A 20509-nucleotide genomic window follows, 5' to 3' on the forward strand; every position below is an offset into this window, starting at 1 on the left:
CCCTTACAGGTGTACCCTGCCAGGTCCCAGAGACCTGGGACACCCAGTCTAAGTGCTCCCTAGCCTCACCCCTCTCCATCAAGGCAAGTCTTCCTCACTCCGACCTTTCCCACTGGTCTCAGACCAGTCCTACCAGTAAAGACCAAGATGAAGATGACATCCAGTACCTTTTCCACATCCTTTGTGACCAGGTCCCCATTCCTGTTCCACACCAAGCGTACCTGAAAACACCTTCCCTGTTTCTCCTCACATCCCTCCACAGATTCAGCTCCAGGAGGGTGCAGCTTTCCCCTGCCCCCTCTGGTCCTGTGAGCTGTGCCACCACCTGAGCCAGCCCAAGCCACCCAAGCAGGACAAGCCAAGGGACACGTGCCTATGAAACCAAAATCTTACTTAAAAAGCAAAGGAAACCATGGGAATACTATAAACATTTTATTTATTGTTTTCAAAAAGACAGGAAAATAATCTAGATCATTTATTTATATTTTTTGTTTTTTTAATAAAAACCTTTACATAATCCTCATGCATAAAGACCTTCAGTGGGCCATTGCAAAGCAGCGCCAGGCAGGCTGGAAGCTGCTGGCCACTGCCAGCACTGGCTGGCCAGCTGTGGCAGGAGGTGCCACTGCAGCAACCCTGAAATCAGAGCAGAGCAATAGACAGCTTTTCTTTTTTCTTTTTTTTTTTTTTTTGTTGTTTCCTTCTTTCAAAAATAGTCAGTTTCTAAACACAGTAAGAGTAAAGACTGTACACACCAGAGCACATTGACACAGTCAGCTGTTCACTTGCAGGATGTTCTTAGGCTGGACAGCGGCTCCCCTCGATGTCACCCAGCGACATGGCAAACACAGAGACGACAGCGTGTGCCAGGCACTCCTGCACGTGGCAGTGCGGCTGCGTGTACCCCTTACCTACACGGGCAGCTGTCCGGCGGCAAAGAGGCAAGTCCGAAGTGCCTGGGCAGCCAGGCTGCTCTGCTCCTTGGGCAGATGACCTCTTTTGGCAGTTTTGCTTTTGGCGCAGAATTTGCCCCCTCCCATCAGAAGCCTGGAGTCCTGGAACACGGCAACTATTAGGACAAGCTCCTGTGTTTTACTGCATGCAGGACCCAGGAGACGTCTGTCCTCAGAGGCCTGCATGGCGCAGAGCACGCCATAAGGCACACACACAGGTGTCACCTCCCTTTCTCCTGAGGCAGGGAAGTAGCTTGCTTTGCTTTTGGAGACAGAGGATGGAGAAACGAGAGAAAAAACACATTCACAGGTCTCCAACTTAGCAAGGAATGCAGGAAAAGACAATTCTGAACTTAAGTTTCTTCTCCCTCCCCCACCCACAGAGCAAACTTCTAACATAAAGCCCCAGTTAAAGCTTATCCGCAGTCAGTTCAGGTGCCAAAGGTTCATCGGTTTACCAACTGCACCCCCACCAAAGTGGGAGTCTGCCCACGGAAAACTGTCCCAGCACTTGCTTCACCATCCTCTGCGCCACAACGAAAGGAGTGAAAAGGATCTGCCAGGAGCCGAAGCCCACACCATGCCCCCCTCCACAGGTACAGTCTCGCCTGCAGACAGGTTCGGCAAGAGGTGTTTTATTGATTCTAGGAAAACGTTGTTTGGTTGAGGGTGCCAGCCAGCAAGGTCCAACCAGTCTCAATGCTCCCCCAGGTTACAAAAACTCCTGCGTTAGCCCACATACTAAAGCTGTTTTACACCCCTATGGAAAAACCTGCATGGCTAGAGGTTGTTCGCCCTCAAAACAAGGGTAAGGGTTAACAAATGGTAAAAACTGTCCATCGGTGGAAGGGATTCTTCCTCAATGAGTCACCACTGTCAGCTCCCGTAGGTAAGACTGGGTGAGGCTGCGGAGCTCCTCCAAGGCATAGTCCTCCGGCATAGGCAGCCTTCCGATGTGGGGGGCAAGCAGGCGAAGAGGGACACGCTGCAGGTCAGGTGTGGAGTCGGAGATGGGCTCTGGGGTGTGCTGCAGGCTGAGGACCACCCGCAGCAGGTTAGCAACACGCTTGGCCATATCTGGAAAGAGAAGGAAGAGGAATGTTTCTTCATGCTCCACACCACACTTCAAAGTGGGAGCTAGCATGTGAGCGCTTACAAGCTCACCCTGTGGAGGGGTGAACTTGAGCAGCGATTCAATGGGAAATTTTGGAGCAAAGGCTGGGTGGCCCTAGTGTGACCTGCCTGGCCTTTTCTCAGCTCCAGCAGTGCATCTCCTCTCCCCATACAGACTTCCTCCACGAGTATAATAAAAATTTGGCCTTATTCCTTAGACCAGACCATTTTCTGCAAGCACACTCATACTTTGGCACTGTAAAACTATGTACAAGATATTTTACTGCTTATCAACAGACAGTTGTAAGAGTCCAGACACTGGACACTGCATCAACCAGCCAAAAAAACCTGCCTGAAATGACCAATAGCTGCAGGTACGGTAACTACTGGAGCAACACATGGCTCACCTCACCAACCACAGCCTTCCTTCTCAGCACAGGCAAAGGGACAGATAGAATGGCAGCCCAGGTGACAGCCAGTACTAGCTGGCTCTCCCAGTGGGCTGCTAGATATTGATGTCACCATACCCGACTGAGCCAGGCGGTCCTTTGCGCTGTGGCACTGGATCTGCTCTATCCTGTTGCACAGGGACGTCACTTTGGTATGCAACCGCTCCAGCTCGTAGGTGGAACAATCCAGCTGAAAGCAAATAAGAGAGTCAGCCTCCAAGTCATCCAAAGCCTTTCAGCAGAACCGCTCACAGACTGCCCGAGTGCACTCTAAGCCAAATCTATTCAACAGAAGACAGTCTACACTAAAACCTGCTTGAAGTTAACACCTGAAGTGGTGGAAATGTGAAGTCTGGAGCTGTATTAGAGGGGACTGTCATGGAGACTCCCCACTAACCAGCTAACTGCTAGTTTTGTTCCTTCTTCACTTACCTCACTGTCATGCTCCATACAGCATGTTTGCAGGGCAGAGCCCACATCTTTGACAGCATCAACCAAATCTCTGTATTTTCAGAGATGCACCATATTCTGTTTGCTAGTGTCTCCAAAAGGGAAACACTAACGTCAGCACTGAACAGCGAGTAAAAGGTTATTCTAAAAGCAAGAACATGTATGAGCTTCCAAACTATAGGAAGAAAAATACAACTGTTTTAAGTCTGTTACCTGTTGAATCCTATCAAGCATCTCAATAACACGGATGTAATCTAGGTAGACCAGCCCTGCCATCTCCCAGTCCTGGATGAGTGCACTACGGTCTGGAGGGGCAAGATCTTCCAGGAACCCTTTCAGGTACTTGTAGTTTTCATTAATAATAGCATCTAAAGAGAACAAGCATGTCAGTAAGAGAGTAAAAGGGTCTCTTAGAAGTCATCAATTGTTAAAAAAAAGCAACTAATGGACTGTACTGTCAGTCAGTTTTGTAATTCCTTGACAGTATCAGTCACAGCCAGAAATGCATACTTGATTTATGACCTACAAAAGGCAAGTCTGAGGCCATCCCACCTCCTAGAGTAGGGACACCCACAGGATCAGGGCTCCAGGAATGCTACCACTGCCCTTGTTCCCTGAGGCACCTCTGGCACAGGAAGGTGGACGCACAGAAGGTTAAGCACTGCCCTTTTCATGTGTTTGCAGTGAAGAATCATCATGCCAGATATCAAGCGAGAACTATTTTGAAACAGCCAGCCACTCTCTACTAACCCTGCTGCTAGGAACACAGCCCTACCCCTTCGTACTATTAACACCCAACGACTTCTGTTCCTACTGGTTGTGTGCTGTTCGAAAGACAGACTGAAAAAAATTCAGAGAGCAGACTCACCTGAGGCTAAGTGCCTGACAACCAGCTTGTGACACTGGTTCCAGTGCCCAGCCTTGAACAAGAAGAGGGCTTCTTTATGCTTGTCACCCTCCATCCTTGCTCGAACTGCCTTTGCTTCGTGAATCCACTCTGGGGGAATGCAGAGCCTCTGTGTCAGAAAAGTCTCCTTGGCCCAAGACTCTGGTGTCTCAGAGAGAACGCAATGCCGGTTTAGGAGTTCCCGCACTGCCTTCTCCCGTATGCTGGGGGAAGGGAGGACAAGGTGTTATTCCAGCAAGCAATCCTTTGTATCACTCCATCAGAAGATACAGTTCAATACAAGCAGCCGAGGACTGAACAAGGCAGCAGAGAGCTGCGTTATACCTATTGGCGCCAGCAGAGGCGTAACAGATGGCAAAAGCCAGCCTTGCCGGGCCTTGAACAGTCTTACTGCAGGATATTAAGAAAAGTTCTAAAATCAGGTGAATTCCTTCAGTACAGGTTAACCACTAAGAATCTAACCACTAAGACATTGCTAGTGTTTTGTAACATCTCAAATGTAAGCTTAAGAACATTTAAGTATGATCCAGGCCCCTAAAAGGAATATACAGGCCCTATTTGAAGTTATCGGTTGGAAAAAAATTCTATTGCAATGTATTAATGGTAGCTGTTGGTAACAAATGGTAACATTAACAGCAAAAGACACCTTTCCACAAAAGATGTATTATTTACGAATTTAAGACAATTTTTTGTCGAGTCTGTTTTTCACAACAGAAGCAAAACATGCATTTTGGTGATTCCCAAGCTTTCCTTTCAAACACACGCGCTTCTCTTCAGCTCCAATGGGAACAGTTCTAGTATTTTGCATTAATGACGTTTTTATAACAAGTTCCTGAACATCATAAGCTTGCTGAGCCAGAGACAAGATACAGAGCCACAGGATATCAAAATGACTATGAGATATGCTTTTATAGCACCATTCAGCAGTACAGTCATTACAATACAATACTATTTAACATCTAACACGACATTTAACTAAGCAGAATTATTCATGCCACTTGTAAAAACTGTGTGCTGGGATTACAAGTGGCATGAAGTTCTCCAGCTGTGCAGTTCCAGTTTAATGTGAGAGAAACCATGATAATTACAATATACATATCAAGTCTATAAAACAGAGAACACATTATTTTCAAGGAAAAAAAAATAGTAAAAAAAATTTTTACTCACTGCTTATCAGGCTCATGCAGCAGTATAAAAACAGCCCATTCCCAAAGCCCTTCACTTTCAAGCTGGGCAGCATAGCTAGCATTCAGCACTCCTTGACTCTGCTTGAATAGGTGGGTATAATTCAGGGCTCTGAGCACTTCCCACAGGTGCCAACTGAGACGATAGTCCAGAGGGTCAGATGTCACACTCCTGGGATCAAGCAGCTGGTCAAGATCATAGTGCCTGTAGGGAAAAATATTTGCAACATAAAATAGCTAACTTTATCCACATAATAAAATCAGAAACTGGTACTACTTAGTGCCTTCCCTTCACCAACCTCCAATTATTCTATATATGTGATTTATGTGGGTGTGGGTTTTGGGGTTTTTGTTTTACTTGGAAAAAAAAAAAAAAAAAAGAGATAGGACCAACTGTTAAAATCCTTTTGCTCTTCTTTTAAGTCTGCATCCAGACTGTCACAGCCTTTTCTTTTGTATGTGCTCTTCCGTAGATTTCTCAATGCCTCAACCTCAAAGGCAACTATAGTAAAGGAAGATTACTGCACTCTTCAGACTCAGAAAACACTTAAGGAAAAAAAACAACCCACAGTTGTGCTCCAAAGCTTAAGTTTCATCATCTATGCTATCACCAGCAGTGACAGTGTCACCACATTCTGTAAGGGTGTACATGCAAGGCAGATTTTTGCCTACTGTCAGTGGTTCAGTAAACACTGAAGCTGATTTCATAGCCCTGGACTGGGAATTCAAGAAGTCACTGACTGATCAAGATTTAGAAAAATAGTTTTTCACCTGTCACTGTAGAGCTTTAACAAATGGAAACAGACATCTCTCAAAGGTCTTCCTGCATTATCATCTTCTTCAATTACACAACCAGAACCTTCTAGGTAAGGAGGCAGGGGACAGCAGGCGTATTTTTCACAGTCCGGTGTGTTCTAAAGAAATAGTTTTAACAGTAAGTTTAAAGATAGAATCGGGACAGCTAAGCCAGCAGCACGAAACACACTGAGTCAACAAGAACCGTTTTACAGGGCACTGAACTGCAGAACTGTTGTCTTCCACACCATCTAACCACTCTGGGTCACCAAAATCTTCCTGTTTTCACTGCTGGCAAGAACACTAGACCTGCATTTGGAAGAGCGCTCCATGTCCTGCTGGTTTCCAGTTATTAGCCCTCCTACACGAAGTCCTGGAAACCAGCTGTATCCACTTTTCCTCCGCATCACTGGGCTGCAGTGAGACCCATGTTCTAACCTAGTAGCATCTTAAGTTCAAGTCATGATAAAACTAAAGCTTGGTGTTTTGAAGCGATGAACACATTATACTGACATACCACGTACAAAGATAACACTGAATATTCCTGCGGCATTAAGCACGCATCAATTAGAAGTTACTAGACTTGATGCTGCACTTTGGCTATCTTTAGGTATATGGATCAAGGGGTGAACTATCTTTAGTTAAATGATTAAACACTTTTTTCAACAGAACCCTTTGTCTTTTTGTATACAGAGGCTGGCAGCTCTACAGCAACAAACAAGGCTTTGCATAATGCATGCAGCCATGCACTGTCTGTAGGATAGCTTCCACATTTGCTGTAGAAACAGCAAGTGGAACAAACAGGGAGTATGGTTCGGCAAAGGCTATTTTGGAAGTCAGGCAGCTGGGTATTAATCATCACACTGGGAAAGCTGACTGACTACCTAGCTCAAATGGCCTTCCTGCTGCTGGCCACTATCCATCTTCCTAATTTCGTCTAGCTATCAAACATCTGAAAACACTCAATCAGTGGGAGATAGGCTTCAAATAAGTCACTACCAGAACGCCCTAAAGAGCAGGTCCTAAGCTTCTCAAGTGACTATAATTACCAACAGATTCAACCCCAGTGCTTTATTCCCATGCCAGTGGGGGAAGGAACATTCCTATCAAGTGAACTGCTGCAAAAACTCATCATTAAAGCAGGTGAAGGAATCCGATGCTGTGACAACTGAAATAATGAACCCATACGCAATTCTATACTCAGCACCTCTGCAGCAACAATTGACTGCTTGCAGAAGTCTCAGTGCAGCATCAGACAGACAACTCCTTTTAGCCAGGCATGACTGACCTACCTGAAACGCTGACTCATACATGGCAAGTGCCTTGGAAATAGAAGCTGTTGGAGGAAGCAGGTACCAGAGGTGGACAGCCATGCAACGCTTCCAGTCCAGCAGCGAGCATACATTGATACTTATTCTCTCTGATAACTGCCACACCTAAAGAAACAAATGACTTAAGTTTAGTCAAACTTACTGCACAATGGTCAGTACATACCAGGCATGCAAGACCATCAGTAAAAAAACCAGGTCAACACCTTGTACTCCTTCCTGCCACGTACCACGTGCTGTGGTTGAGTGTCACAGCTTAAACGTACCATTGTCAAGAAGGGGAAGTCAAGCCAATGACAAAACAGCCGAGTAACAGAACTTACAGGCTTTCCTGCAAGCAGGGCAAAGATCCGCAGTCTCTCTTCCTGGATGAAGCAGTCTGCCTGCAGCCTGTGCCAGTCCACCAGCTGCATGGTGAGGAGGTCCCGAATGGGCTGGCTACCTGCCAGCTGGGAGAGGAGCAGAGCAAGCCTGTGATCACCTGGAACAGAAGACAACAGCACATGAGCTAAATCCTCCTGCCTACCTGTGCCACAGCTATCTGTTTCTGAGTTGTGGGGCACTCTGATCAGCCTATAGCTGCACGATTGTTTTTTCTGCACAATTTCTCATCAAATAAACCACTCCACAAACACCTACTAGAATGGGGGTGAGGGAGAAGACAAAGGAATGGGAAGGACAGATTTCCCAAAGGAAACAAATGAACAGAAGTTTTAAGATGTGAGCCAACATAAAAGACCAAGATGAAACTAGCCATTAGGCTCTGAAAATATACGTTTTTAAAACAAATGTAAAGTGGCTTAACAGAAGTGCAATTAAAAATAACAGTAATTAAAAAACATTCAAAGGAGATACTATGCAAAAAAACAGTTCCAAACGCAATACAGCATCACTTCCTCAGTCTAGAAGAGCAGACAAGTAAGCCAGTGTAAATGTGACCAGGTACTCAAGCAGCAAGTAGACAAACCAGCCCCACCTTAATCACTGTCTGACAAGGGAAAACTCCATACTCAGAGTGGCCAGTTACTATCAGCTCTCAAAGTTTAAATTCTCTTTATGTGTCTCCCTTCCTCCTCCCCGCAAAAAACAGAGAAATTTAAGCATCTTACCTGACTGCTGTGCCAGCCTGCAAGCTTCACCAATTCTCTTCCCAGTAAGGCAGCTGAACACAGCCTCTATGTGATTACCGTGTCGGGACAAAGAGACTTCCTCCTCAATTCGTCCTGCAGCAGTCTCTGAGAGCCAGCGAGAGAAGGCTTTCCTACGCTCCAGGGCCAGGATGTATTCACTGGGGTCCTCCAAGCTGGCCTCTAACTCTCTCAGGTTCCCCCAAATCGCTTCACATAAAGTCCATGCCAAGCACCAGTGCTTCACAACAGCTGTCAGGACAGAGTTACTCAGTCATCAGGAGTGAAAACATACAGAAGAATATTTAGAGAGGACTCATATAAGATTATAAGCATAACCTTGTCGGATATCTTGAAGGATATCCTACTGTTACAAGTCAACACAGGAAGTCAGCTAGCTCCCCAATGCCAACCACCATGCTTATGCTTTCAGAAAGAATGCTGAGGTACAGTCAATTTTTCTGTTTTATTCACATTTCACTGCTCTGATGCAACCTGAAATTAACCTGAATGGGACAGTTTTCCAGATTCTCTATCATAATCGTGAAAAGAATTATTCCATACTCGCCTTCTGTCACAGCAGGATCCTCGGATGCCTTCCTAACCCAGTCAGCATAGTCGTGAATAGCAGAAACTCCTGGGTTGGGCTCTAGGAGAGGACAGTGCTCATCCATATGGACAGTGCTATGTTTCAGCTTTATCTCCAGAGGGATGAGATACAGCTGTTTGCTTCTGTCCATCTTCCGTTGTTCTAAGCTCAGCTTCTCCACATGAACCTTGAAAGAAGATTCTGAGAGTCTGGAAAAAAAGATAAAACCAGGTAGCAATGTTCTGAATTGTTCTCCCTGCAAGTGAGCTGCACCCATCACGGAGCAGCTGCATTGTGCAGCTTGTCATAATTTTAACTTAAAGACAGTAAGACAGATGATCCAAGGTCAACAGCTAGGTATGAAGAACCTGCTTACAGTCTGGGATTCAGAACCAGACTTCAGCAAATAAACATCATTGAACTGGGTGCTTCCAGCTCTTAAAAGGCCATTAGCACACCTTGTCATACCCCACTGCATTTTGTGAGAGCACCTCATTCTGCCAGCAAATCAGATATGCTGGAGAAAATCAACTGAACAAGCTTTTTGGAAGACTTAGATGGTAGAACATCTAGCTATATTCCAGTCAAGTTTAGGTATGGAGTTACGCAGCCCGCCCAGGAAAGGTCTGTATACTGCTTTATACACAAGCAGAATTGAAGGCATCTGAATTCAGAAGCTAAACAAGAAATTTTTTAGGTAGGGCAGACATCCTCAGGGAAGATCAACAGCAGATTAGAAGCTTCCTGAACAACAATTTTGAACCTTCCCTCTTTAACCTTTTGCTGGATGATGGTGCTATATACTTGTTAAAAAAGTAACTACTCTTATTACATTATTCCAGGCCTTTGAGATACAGAGTTTTGTAAAGTAGCAACCTGAAGGAAATCTCCATGGCTAATGTGATTTTGCACCACTTCTGCATATCAAAACGAATATTAAGCTGAATTTCAAAAAAGTATCAAGCTACAATCAAGATTCTTTCAAACATGAAGAGAGTGCATGTCAGAACCATCCTGAAGGAAACTACTACTCACGATTTTGGAGCAACAGGAGTTGGCAGGAACCCATACTCCACGGTCTCACACTGAAGATCTTCCATTTCACTTGATCCACTCAACTTATCTCCACAATTGACAAGCGTCCAGTTGGGTCCCCAACCAACACGAAATGAGCGCCCCATGAAGAGTGCCATATCCATCAGTAGCTTCCCTTTTCCATAGGTGATGGACTTTTCCAGAGGTACAAGCCCCTGCTGCCTGCGGACACCAACTGTTTTCATCTGTACCTCAGGGACTGATGGTGGTACAGAGAATGTAGATGCTAATGGAGAAGTCGCCGACCAAAGGGCAACAGAAGGGGGACTGCTTGAAGTCCTTGGTCCCTTGAAGTCTTGCAGAGCAGCATTTGGTGATTGGAAAATTACATTAGCAAATTTGGATTGCAGCAGCCCACCAACTAGAGGGAAGAAGCAGGAAGAACGTTTAAGTGAATGGGGTACTCCCTTTTCAGGCAGTACATTTCTGATATTTTAAAGGTATTTTAGTACTTAGGCAGCCAGTGAAAACATCTGCCATGGTTTGTGATGGTAACACATAGCTAAGTGTGATTATCTGCAGTACTGAGAACTGCAAAACCCATCATGCACAGCCCGCTTTGCATTATCCAAACTAAAGCACATGGTATTACACTAAGAACAGTACACAGCCAGTCTCACTCCAAAATTCAGTTTCCAAAGTCACTAATTTAACGGGTATTGTCATAGTCAGACCATTAGAACAGAAGCATCTCACAGAAAGAGTAGACACTGATTGCTATTAACAGGAACAGGGCTGAAACTGTCCCCACAAAAACATGTCAGGTCTGCCCATTTAATTCAGGAAGCAACTCCATGCTTGTTACTAGAGGTATTATTCCTATTGAAATCACCAGTTTGTGGCTGTATTGAGTGTAAACAGCAAGGTTTTGGTAGCAGGGGTGCTGCAGGCGTGGTTTCTATGAGAAGAGGCCAGGGGCCACCCTGTGCTGGACACAAATGAGCCCATCAGGGGAGTTTGTGGCACCTCTGAACCGATCAGCAAAGTTGGTGGTGCCTTTGTGAGAACTTAAAAAAGGGCAAAAAATGCCCGAGGCAGAAAAAGAAAACGGCAGTGGGTACATGAGGTCAAGAGAAAGAGGAGGGGAAGAGATGCTCCAGCACCAGAGCAGGTATTTTCCCAGCAGCCCTCAGGAGACAACTCACACTGGAGTAAGGGAAAAATGTGAGGAAGAAGGAGTGGTAAAGAGGAACTGCTCTGGACTGACTGCAATCCACTGACCCCCTGGAGTGGGCAGGAGATAAAGGAGTCGGGAATGAAGGAGCGAAGTTGAGCCTGGGAAAGCAGGGGCAGGGTAGGAAAGTGTTGTTTTATCTTTGTTTCTCACTACTCAAACCCATTTTAACTGGCAATAAATTCATTTTACTCAAGTCAAGCCTGCTTACCAGTTACTGTCACAAGCAAAACAATCTCCCTGTTTTTATCTTAACCCTTTTTTCATCCAGTTTTCTCCCTCCGTCCTGTTGAGGAGGGGGAGTGAGAGAGCAGCTGGGTGAGCACCTGGCTGCTGGCCAAAGCTAACCTACCACAGCACACAACTGTTCTACCATATGTTCAGCCAGTCATAGGATTTTGCCTCTTAGTACTAGACTCTTTCTTCAAGCAGCATGTGGTTTCTCACAATACCCGAGTATCTTTTCTGTCCTTGTGATTTTGAAATAGGGAGCCTCGGAGAACAGATCTCTTGAGAAGTATCCATTTTTACAGGTTGCTTCCCAGGATAATGATCCAGGATCAAGTCTAGGTCATCTTCATCAGCAAGCAAGGAAGCTTTCATAATCTAAAAAAGGTGATAAGTCAAGCCTGCACATTAGCAATCATTCTCACAGCAGAAGCTAACTGATCTAATCAGCTCCTTTCCCAACCAAGATAACTTCTATGTGCTGCACATGACCAAACACTCAAGTCACAAATATTTCATGTAACAGTGAAGACACACAGTTCAGGAGAACTGACAGCAAGCTTGCCAGTTGATGCTAACCTTTTACAAACTAGTAGTTACATCAGTGTCACAGTACTTGTTAGGATGGGTGTGAAGTCCTAAAATAAACATGTTTTCTTAGATCTTAGCTCTATTTACTTGTTTTTCAGCTTACGTAATAACTCCACTACGCTTTCCTTATGTTTACAAAAAAAACACAGGTAGAAGCCCACAAGTGTTCCAGGTACTATCCTTTCACCAACCAATCACACACACCAAAACCCAAATCAAGACCAGTTATCCTATTACCTTGTTTTCCACAAACTGGGCTCAAGGCAGTTGTGCCTAGATATTAGTTTAGCTTATCACATTGCCCACACTTCAGAATTTGGAAATCTGAATTCTAGCCTTAAGACAATTTTCATTTCTGCATTAAACTTTTCATGCCTATAAAGGTTTACCACAGAAACATGCAAGTCTAACGTGTAAGTTTTAATTGTACTATAGGTGTGACATATAGTTTATTACAAGTTGGTATGTAAGTACACTTGGGGAGGCAAACTGAGAAGTTAGTGAGAGGTATTACCAAGTACTCTCTTTCAGAGAAAGGAAGTTGCAAGACACTAACCTGCAAGACGTGTGGGTTAATACCCAGGGTTGATGCGATGTGAGTTGAAGCAGGCACTGCCTCCTGCTCTTCTATCATGTTATCTGCTACAGTGGACTCCTGGGGAGGCTCCTGGGTGATGTCTGCCATATCACTGTCCAGTTCCACAACCCTGCCCAGCTGCTCCACTTCTGGGGTCTGCAGACACATGCAGAGGCCACATCAGACAACAGCAGATTGCAACAGCTTGCCGAGAAAGAGAATTTAATAGTTTCAACAATCACCTGCACATGAAGAGGAGTACTCCCTTGCTTGTGTCAAGACTCCACATTAAGTTTAGAGATGAATATTTATAACCTATTCCCATTTTCTTCAGAGTTGTAACATAACAGCGCAAGTTAAAGTGAAGGAGAAGTCACGGTTTAGTGATGCCCTCCTGAAGTTTCCCAAGTTCTGCCATTCAGTTTAAGAAACTATTCTTCAGCTTTCCATTTTTCATGTGACCAACAGAAAGAAAGAGAGTTTTGTGTATCCTGCCTTCCTCCCCTTCTCCCTCAAAAATCACACAAAGAAAAGTTTCCTGTACCTATGTTCAGCCTGTGACATCTCAGATGACTGAGCAACCAGTTTAAAAGCAGCGATTCTCCAGCATTAATGTGTGATACCACTGGTGGCTGATGAGCAGATGAGTCACTGTAATATCTGCTTTTTTTCCCCCAGCTGTGACGTAGTACAAATTAAAAACTGAGTCTATATTCCACAAAGAACTTAACAGAAGTTTTAAGTGGACGCGAGCCCTTTCAAGATCATGTAAGGCTGGGCCACAGAGTGGGTGTGTGCACACATGTATGTGTAAAGTTGTTTTTTGTTAGTTTTAAACCAGGACACAACTGTCATTGGACTGGAAAGTTGTGGGGTTTTTCCAACGATATTCTGCTTATCACTAGCACATCAGCAGTTAGAAAGTTAAGTACAATAGTTGTGTTCTTCCAATCTGCAGCTAAATTTCTCAACTCTACTGCTAGTCCAAGGCAAGAGGAAGAATTAATTTTATGATTTTTTCCTGAAGGCAATCGTATGGCGTCACCTTTGTGATGAGCCTGAGGTGACCTCTACACACCTTCGATCACTTAAGACAACTTGTACTCACACTCCAAGCAGGGCCAGAAAACGTTCAGCCAGTACAAACAACAAGCAGGTATCTGAATTAACTCTTCCACTGTCATTGCCTGTGGTTCTGCCCAGCGTGCTGACTGTGGTGACAGCAGGGTCTCCTGACAGCACATTGCAGCAAGCCCCCCTGAGCTGGTACCAAACCACAGAGCGTGACAGCACACTGCAAGCCATTCAACTATTTGTCAGCTCTGCTACCAGGAACCGTTTGACAGGACAAAAACCCCTGGAGAATGCCATTCACTGCTGGTATTGTGCAGCTAACAGGCCACCCTGAAAGAAGCACCTGGCCCAGGAGTAATTAGCGTGTGTCACGTTAACTGAATGGCCTTCAGGTTCTAACCAGGTGACCCTTTGGTTCCTGATGGGCTCTAATCCCAAACCTGGGCTGCAGTGCACTGGTTTTGCTCTAGTCTGACCACTCCTGCTGCTTAGACAGGAGTGTCCTGTGAAAGATTCATGCCTACAGCTTACTTAGTTTCCAGAAGCAACAACGTACAGACTGCTGAAGCAACGCTCTGGAGCAATGCATATATATGAGCAAAGAAACCGTGGCAGATAGTACACTGGAAATCATGCTAAGGAATTTAAGAGCATATTCAAATGGCTGCTTCTTAGCTCATTAGAATCCACCAAGAAATGCAATGAAGGTTATCAGATGAGGCAGATAAAATTAGACTAAGGGGTCTGTAAAGATAGAACTTAATGGCAGACTTGGAAAGAGCCTTAGCTAGTGGTATCTGAGTATGCCTACAATATGCAGAACAGATTTACAAGTCAAAATATGGTTACAAACACAAAAGTTTCACTATTGCCTTCATTGTGCTTTAATGCAGCCAGGTTCCTGGTGTAACTATTTCCTGTGGACCTTGCAACATTAATAAATTCATTAATATTCAAGTTAGTGAAGGAAGAAAAAAAAAAAAGCAAACCCCAAAACAAGTCTAGATCCTAAATGCTTCTTACAAACCAAAGAATATTATTTTCAGATGCTTTACACAACAAGAGCTTGACAAGCTTTTAAACCATGGTATGAGTTTCTCAGAGGTTTCGGAAATTAAGCTAGATGTTTTTCCTATTTTCAGAAATGAAAACCTTAATTAATGGTATGCAAATCAAAGAGGTTAATTAACCTGGACAAGTTTTTGCTAGGTACATTTCAATCTATAAGACAGGCCTGAATAAGTCACACGTATTCCCAGTATTTTTGACTGCTTAAAACATCAGCTCTGGTTCCCATTAATCTGAACAAGAAGCAAGAAGGAAAACTAAAAGGAGGTGCACACAGGCAAGTCTGTTACAGACAGCCATGTGTTAATCTCAAATAACATGCCAATGCTTAAGGAATGTATTTTATGAGAGCAGGATGAACTAGCAGGTTTTAATTAGCCAGTGAGCCAGGAGGAGCAATAAAGCAGCAGCTGTACACTACTTTGGGATTCTCCAAAGCAGAATCCATAGAAGAGGTGGCAGCTCACCTCATCTGTCACTACAGTAGTATGTTCCGCTCAAAGAGCGGACTGCACTGTCACTGGCTCTCTGCTTGTACGGCGATCAGGACTCCTACTACTGGGATCCTGAAATGCACCAGCACTGGCTGTACTGAAAGGTGTTCAGGTGAACTGCTGCTGCCAGACCTTTATTTTGGGCCCCTCTAACCTGCATGGAGACCTAAAGCGGCAGAGTGGAACGGCTCAGGCATTTCTACAAAGGTTATAACTAGATCACAGACTATGTAAGATTAAAAACAACTCCACGTTGAGTTAATGTTTTCCTACCACAAAAGTAACGAAATGGTTCTTTTGCACAAGCAGTGACGAAGTGTGATTTGTTGTATCACCTGACACTACCAACAGAGACCCTTGTCCAGAATGGCTCTAGGTTACCCAAAGCCATTGGCCAACAAAGAGAAATACTGCTATAATGTCTCCTGGTTTCAAAAGGACTAGACCCAGCACAATAAAGAAAAAAAAAAAATATCAAAAAGCCCCAAAAGAAAAAAGTGTTCAACCTATTTGACAGTACTGCCTCTTAAGCTGTTTTTCATGCTTTGACTTCAGAGATGCAGAAATAAAACTCTCCTCCTCCGCTTCCCCATGCTATGACACATCATGAACATCGGCCACATGCCAAGCAGTGCCTTGGCACATGATCTATACCTCAGGGAGCTGCAAGCTCTGAGATCGCCTTTCACAGCAGTCATGGATTACTGAAGGGTAAAACAGAAAGCCTGCTTATGCACAGCAACAAAAACCTCTCAGCACATCCTATCCAGCTACAAAATACCATCTGCTCAGCCCTCCTGCACACCCTAACTGCTGAAAGTTTACTTTCACAACTAGGCAATCGAGAACACAGTTTTGGAAAAAAAAAATCTGCTCTCTGCACTTGCTTTCTCTTTATGAAAAGTTACTTCAAAAAGCTATAGGTAGCTCACAAATGTTTACCATTAACACCCAGCATAAAGAGCATATTCTATCCCATCAATGCCAGGAAGCCTTCCAAATAGGCTGCTTTTTCACCCACAATGAAGCAGCTCCTAATTAAGCTTGACGATATCCATATTAATTATATTTGGAAAACACAAGTGTATCAGCAATTAGACTAACCTTTAAACCCACGTAAAAGGATTCTTTAAAAAAATCAAATTAACATTAGACCTTAAGGGGTTACCAATGCACTGGATAAAATGCTACCTTCCCTATGCAAGTCAAAGGCATACCACTGAGGATGTTTTACAAAGCTTTAGAAGCAGTCACATCCAACGCAAATACACTTAAAAATCCAGGATATAACCAGCCTTAAAAAAGTAATTTTTAATAAAAATAGAGCACATTCTTAAAATATAAAGCATACAGTCTTGCATACTAAATGATGGTCAAGTCAAATTAATGCACAATATCATTCTCAAGGCAGGTAGCACAAGGCGTTATAATTATATAGCATATATTCAGTATTCACAAAAACAATTTTTCTTCCATAAGTGGTGCAAATATGCCAAACTCAATCGAGACCAGAATTTAAAAAAAGAAACAAGGGTTTAAAGCATGCCCATCCCTACACACCCTCAGTATGAAATGTCAAGTATCTTAACGAAAAAGAACATGCAAACACTCATCAAGAGGTCAGAAGAGCTACTGAGTTTGTGCAAGTTTGTGTAAGGTTTTGCTCTTCAGTTTCCAGGCTACCTGTTACTCCAACAACCCCTCCCTAGGGACCAGCTATTCTTCAAATTTCATTTTATGAATTCCCTTTTAGTCACTGTCCTCCTTCTACCTGAGATGGAGGTGTTGGCTTGCCATTTAGGGTCATTTGCTGGGGTGGTAGATGCCCTGTGGGTGGCACAGGTGTAGTTTTTAACTTCTTTGTGTCCACTTTTGAAGGATGCTCTTCCTCTTCCTCATCTGAATCTTGCAAGCCATACTTGGAAAAGTGTGCCACCTGTGTAATGAGAAGGGGAAATATGTCACACCTTGGAAGAGAGATTTCGGGCATCCATTTCTGAAAGGCCTGAATAATGAGCTGGCATTAACTGTCCACCTTACAAAGCAGTTGTGACTCCTGGAACAAAATCAGCTTTTGCACAGACCAAGAACATCTACTGTATGCAGGTCTTCAGTCAAAGAAGTTTTGATTTTGATCAGTTTGGCAAGGACACTTTGCACTACAGCTGACAGACTTGAGAGAATTTACAGAAGTTTAGCAAAGTTTTTGAATTGTTAGAATCTCCTGAGAACCTACTTCAGACTACTTCCAATATTCTTGTAAGTCACTTTACAACTAGAAGAAAAACATTACCTTAAACACCCAAGATCCAGTCTCTGGGCGGTATTCCTTGAATCGAGCACCCTGCTTCCGAGATACAGACTCCAGTCTACCTTCGTAATTCATCTCTGCCAGTCGTTCAGGGCTTTTTATCAGGCAACGAGATGTTTTATCTGTAGGCCAGACTCCATCTAAGGTAACTTCAGCTCGTCTGTTAAAGACAGACAGAAGCATAAGAGACTACAAGGTTTTGAGGCAATGCTATTAAGGTACACATACAGGAGCTGAGAATTGAAACGTGGGCTCAAACCAGCTTTTAAATCCAGTTTCTGGTTCAGAAACTTGCAAGCATCTAGTAACTGTATAATGCTGCAATCTGAATGCACACCTCACATTTTAATTTCTTGATAGCTGCCTGCAAACCCAGTAGGTTGTATTATAAAAAACATCCTTACTAGCCACTGTCCCCACACAGAACATACTTAAAAATTACCTATTCAAACCTTCACCAATAGGTGGTTTTCTTTCATCATCAGGGTAAACAATAACTTCTTTTCTACGGATATGTACAATGTCATCCAGATTTAAGTTAGTTAGATTTACTTCTCCTTCAAAGTAAATTGATCCATAACCTGCAAAAGAAACCAAAACATCACAATTTGTCCATGAAAAATCTCATGGCAAAGAGCCTCCATTCCTGCTATACTCCTCCTTTCCTCACCTTACCATCTAGCTCTGTCATGTCTCAAACAACTCCTCCTTCCCAGCATGACAATACCGAGGATGCATTATCAACTTTTTTATAGCAAATTCCTTTGCACAGAAAGCTTTTTGTTATCACTTGGCTATTCATATTGCCAACACAAATACTAAGCATACCCTCAGCTTTATAGCATATTGTGAAAAAGTGTTTTAAAAAATAGTATATACACCATATGATTATTGGGGTTTTTTTTTAAGTAAAAGCAGTGAAGAATACAATTTGGCCTGAAGGCTCAGTCAGCTCCAGTGTAGGTAGCAACTAAGATGGAAGCAACGACAATCAGGTTTGCATCAATGCTCCAGCAAGTTTGGATTTTCAACTTTCATGTTTAAGGACAGCAAGCATCTTAAAAGCTGCAGCTACTTTTGTTCTTTTCATATTCAAGCTTCTCAAGTCATCTCATAACACAGGTTGCTAGTGCTACCAATCTGAAATATCACAAGCCTTTGATACAAGTTGTTCACAATGCAAGGGCACTATTCATAATCTTACTGAGGGCATGGAACTCAAATTCAGGTTCCATAGCTTTGAAATCCCTGGTTCAACTTAAAGCAACTAAAGAGCTGTATGTGCTCACCTTTGCGGCCTATGGTGAAGTCTGTCACAATACATTCATTTCTGTCATTGGTAAATCTAGCTAGCTCCTCCATGGACGGGATGGTGTAATAGCCAGCTCTTGTTAGAACAATTCCTACAACAGAAAATTCTTTGAGAACTGGGCTGGCAGCAAATTCCCAGCTTTAGCATTTCAAGAGTTTCATTACATTTCTTTTGCAAGCCTGGACAATTGAAGGTCCCAAACAAACCAAGAATCAGTGCAACAAAGGCAAACAGGGGAATCAAAACACCTTAATTCCACAGCCTTCATAGCAAATTTAAGACAACTGTTGTGTGAGGTTCTTCCAGCCTAGCAACCTGACATCAGAGATCAATAGCAGATGCATAGGTAAAAAGAAAAATGCAAACACATACAGCAACACTTGACAGAAACACTCCCCGAGCTTTGATAATCTGGGGGCTCAGGCAGCTGCTGACCAAGATGCAGCATCTTTGACATTTAACAGTCTCCAATGCTTTTTCATCTGCTAATTTGTCTAGTGATCTTTGAAATCCATTAAGGTTTCTGAAGATGCTTCTTTTGAACATGTCACCTGCTAATTTAATCAGAAGCCACATATTACCTGAAAAGATCTTTTCCTCTTCACCTCCTCCAGATCACCCATGAGTTAAAAAGAAAAACCTAACACTTGCCCCTACCTCTTCACCAGCTACAAAGTCTTAGTTAAGGGAAAGGTACTCAAGACCTCTCATAATATTTTCACACTCCTCTTTTTCAGTTTTACTAAACCCTGAGACCAGAATTGAGAGTACTGAAAAAACACACACAATGGGTCTAGAGAGACACAACCATGTTCTGTGGTCCATTCCTTTCCTGGCAAACTCTATAATGCAGTTTGCATGTTGATAACTCCCCCAAACACTAGATTTCTAACTCTAAGATACTGCTCCGGAACAATAGTCAACTCAGTCCACTACTGCAGAACAATTATAGATTGGGTCCTCCTCCTGCCTCTCACACATCTCACTACCTCAATCTAATATAAAATTGGGTGATGAAATTTAATTGCTCATTGACTCATTAAAAATTTCTGCACTAGGTAAGAGACTGAAAAGCAAGATTTGTATTCTGAAGAAAAGAGGAGGGAAAGGAAAAGAGGAAAAGCTGAGGGTCTAAAACAGCAAAAGAGAACTTCCATGAAGCATGCATGAAGCGCTGTCAGGAACTACACATCTACTCCCCCCCCCGCCCCCAATCTAACCTGCAGGATGCAGATGATGCACTGTTTCAGGCTCCTCTTCACGCTCATCCTGAAGGGAGTCATCATGAAATGAGGCATCTTCACTGCTGCCTTCCAGACCATTTCTTAAGGCCACCCGCATATTCAGAGCTACAATAGTATCATCCACACTGTTCTGGTGTTTGTGCACGGTGTTCTCTGGGGTCTGTGGGATGGGCTTGGCAATGGGGTTAGTGTAAAACCTAGTCACTTCATGATGATCCTCCTCCTCCTCTCGCTCACCATCTTGTCTGTGGTTTTCATCAGGAGGTACTGACAAAAAGAACCTGAAGAAATGAAGAAAAAGTTGAATTATTTAGTTCTAAGGGACTTACGTCAATGTTAAAATTCTGGTGTCTTTTCATGTAAAAATGGCAGGGTAAGCAGACTGAGGGAAGCCATTATTCCCTTTCGCTCTGCACTTGTTAGACCACCTCTGACATTCTGCATCT

General features: G+C 43.5%; 1 protein-coding gene across 2 annotated transcripts in view; it reads right to left on the reverse strand.

The window, feature by feature from the left end:
• Positions 1-452: 452 nt before the first annotated feature.
• Positions 453-20509, reverse strand: part of NUP98 (nucleoporin 98 and 96 precursor) — a 41011-nt gene continuing 20954 nt past the window's right edge. For both annotated transcript variants that reach the window (XM_049822937.1, XM_049822936.1), the window contains exons 16-33: positions 20040-20344; positions 18797-18910; positions 17950-18088; positions 17490-17667; positions 16968-17132; positions 12540-12716; positions 11617-11770; positions 9931-10351; positions 8875-9104; positions 8289-8558; positions 7503-7660; positions 7144-7287; positions 5828-5970; positions 5040-5261; positions 3834-4075; positions 3179-3333; positions 2594-2705; positions 453-2030 (exon numbers count right to left, since the gene is read on the reverse strand). In XM_049822937.1, coding sequence (XP_049678894.1) covers positions 1813-2030; positions 2594-2705; positions 3179-3333; positions 3834-4075; positions 5040-5261; positions 5828-5970; positions 7144-7287; positions 7503-7660; positions 8289-8558; positions 8875-9104; positions 9931-10351; positions 11617-11770; positions 12540-12716; positions 16968-17132; positions 17490-17667; positions 17950-18088; positions 18797-18910; positions 20040-20344 — 3547 coding nt within the window. In that variant the 3' untranslated portion in view covers positions 453-1812. The remainder of the gene's footprint in view (positions 2031-2593; positions 2706-3178; positions 3334-3833; positions 4076-5039; positions 5262-5827; positions 5971-7143; positions 7288-7502; positions 7661-8288; positions 8559-8874; positions 9105-9930; positions 10352-11616; positions 11771-12539; positions 12717-16967; positions 17133-17489; positions 17668-17949; positions 18089-18796; positions 18911-20039; positions 20345-20509) is intronic.

Source organism: Accipiter gentilis, chromosome 19 (assembly GCF_929443795.1).
Source record: "Accipiter gentilis chromosome 19, bAccGen1.1, whole genome shotgun sequence".
NCBI lineage: Eukaryota > Metazoa > Chordata > Aves > Accipitriformes > Accipitridae > Astur > Astur gentilis.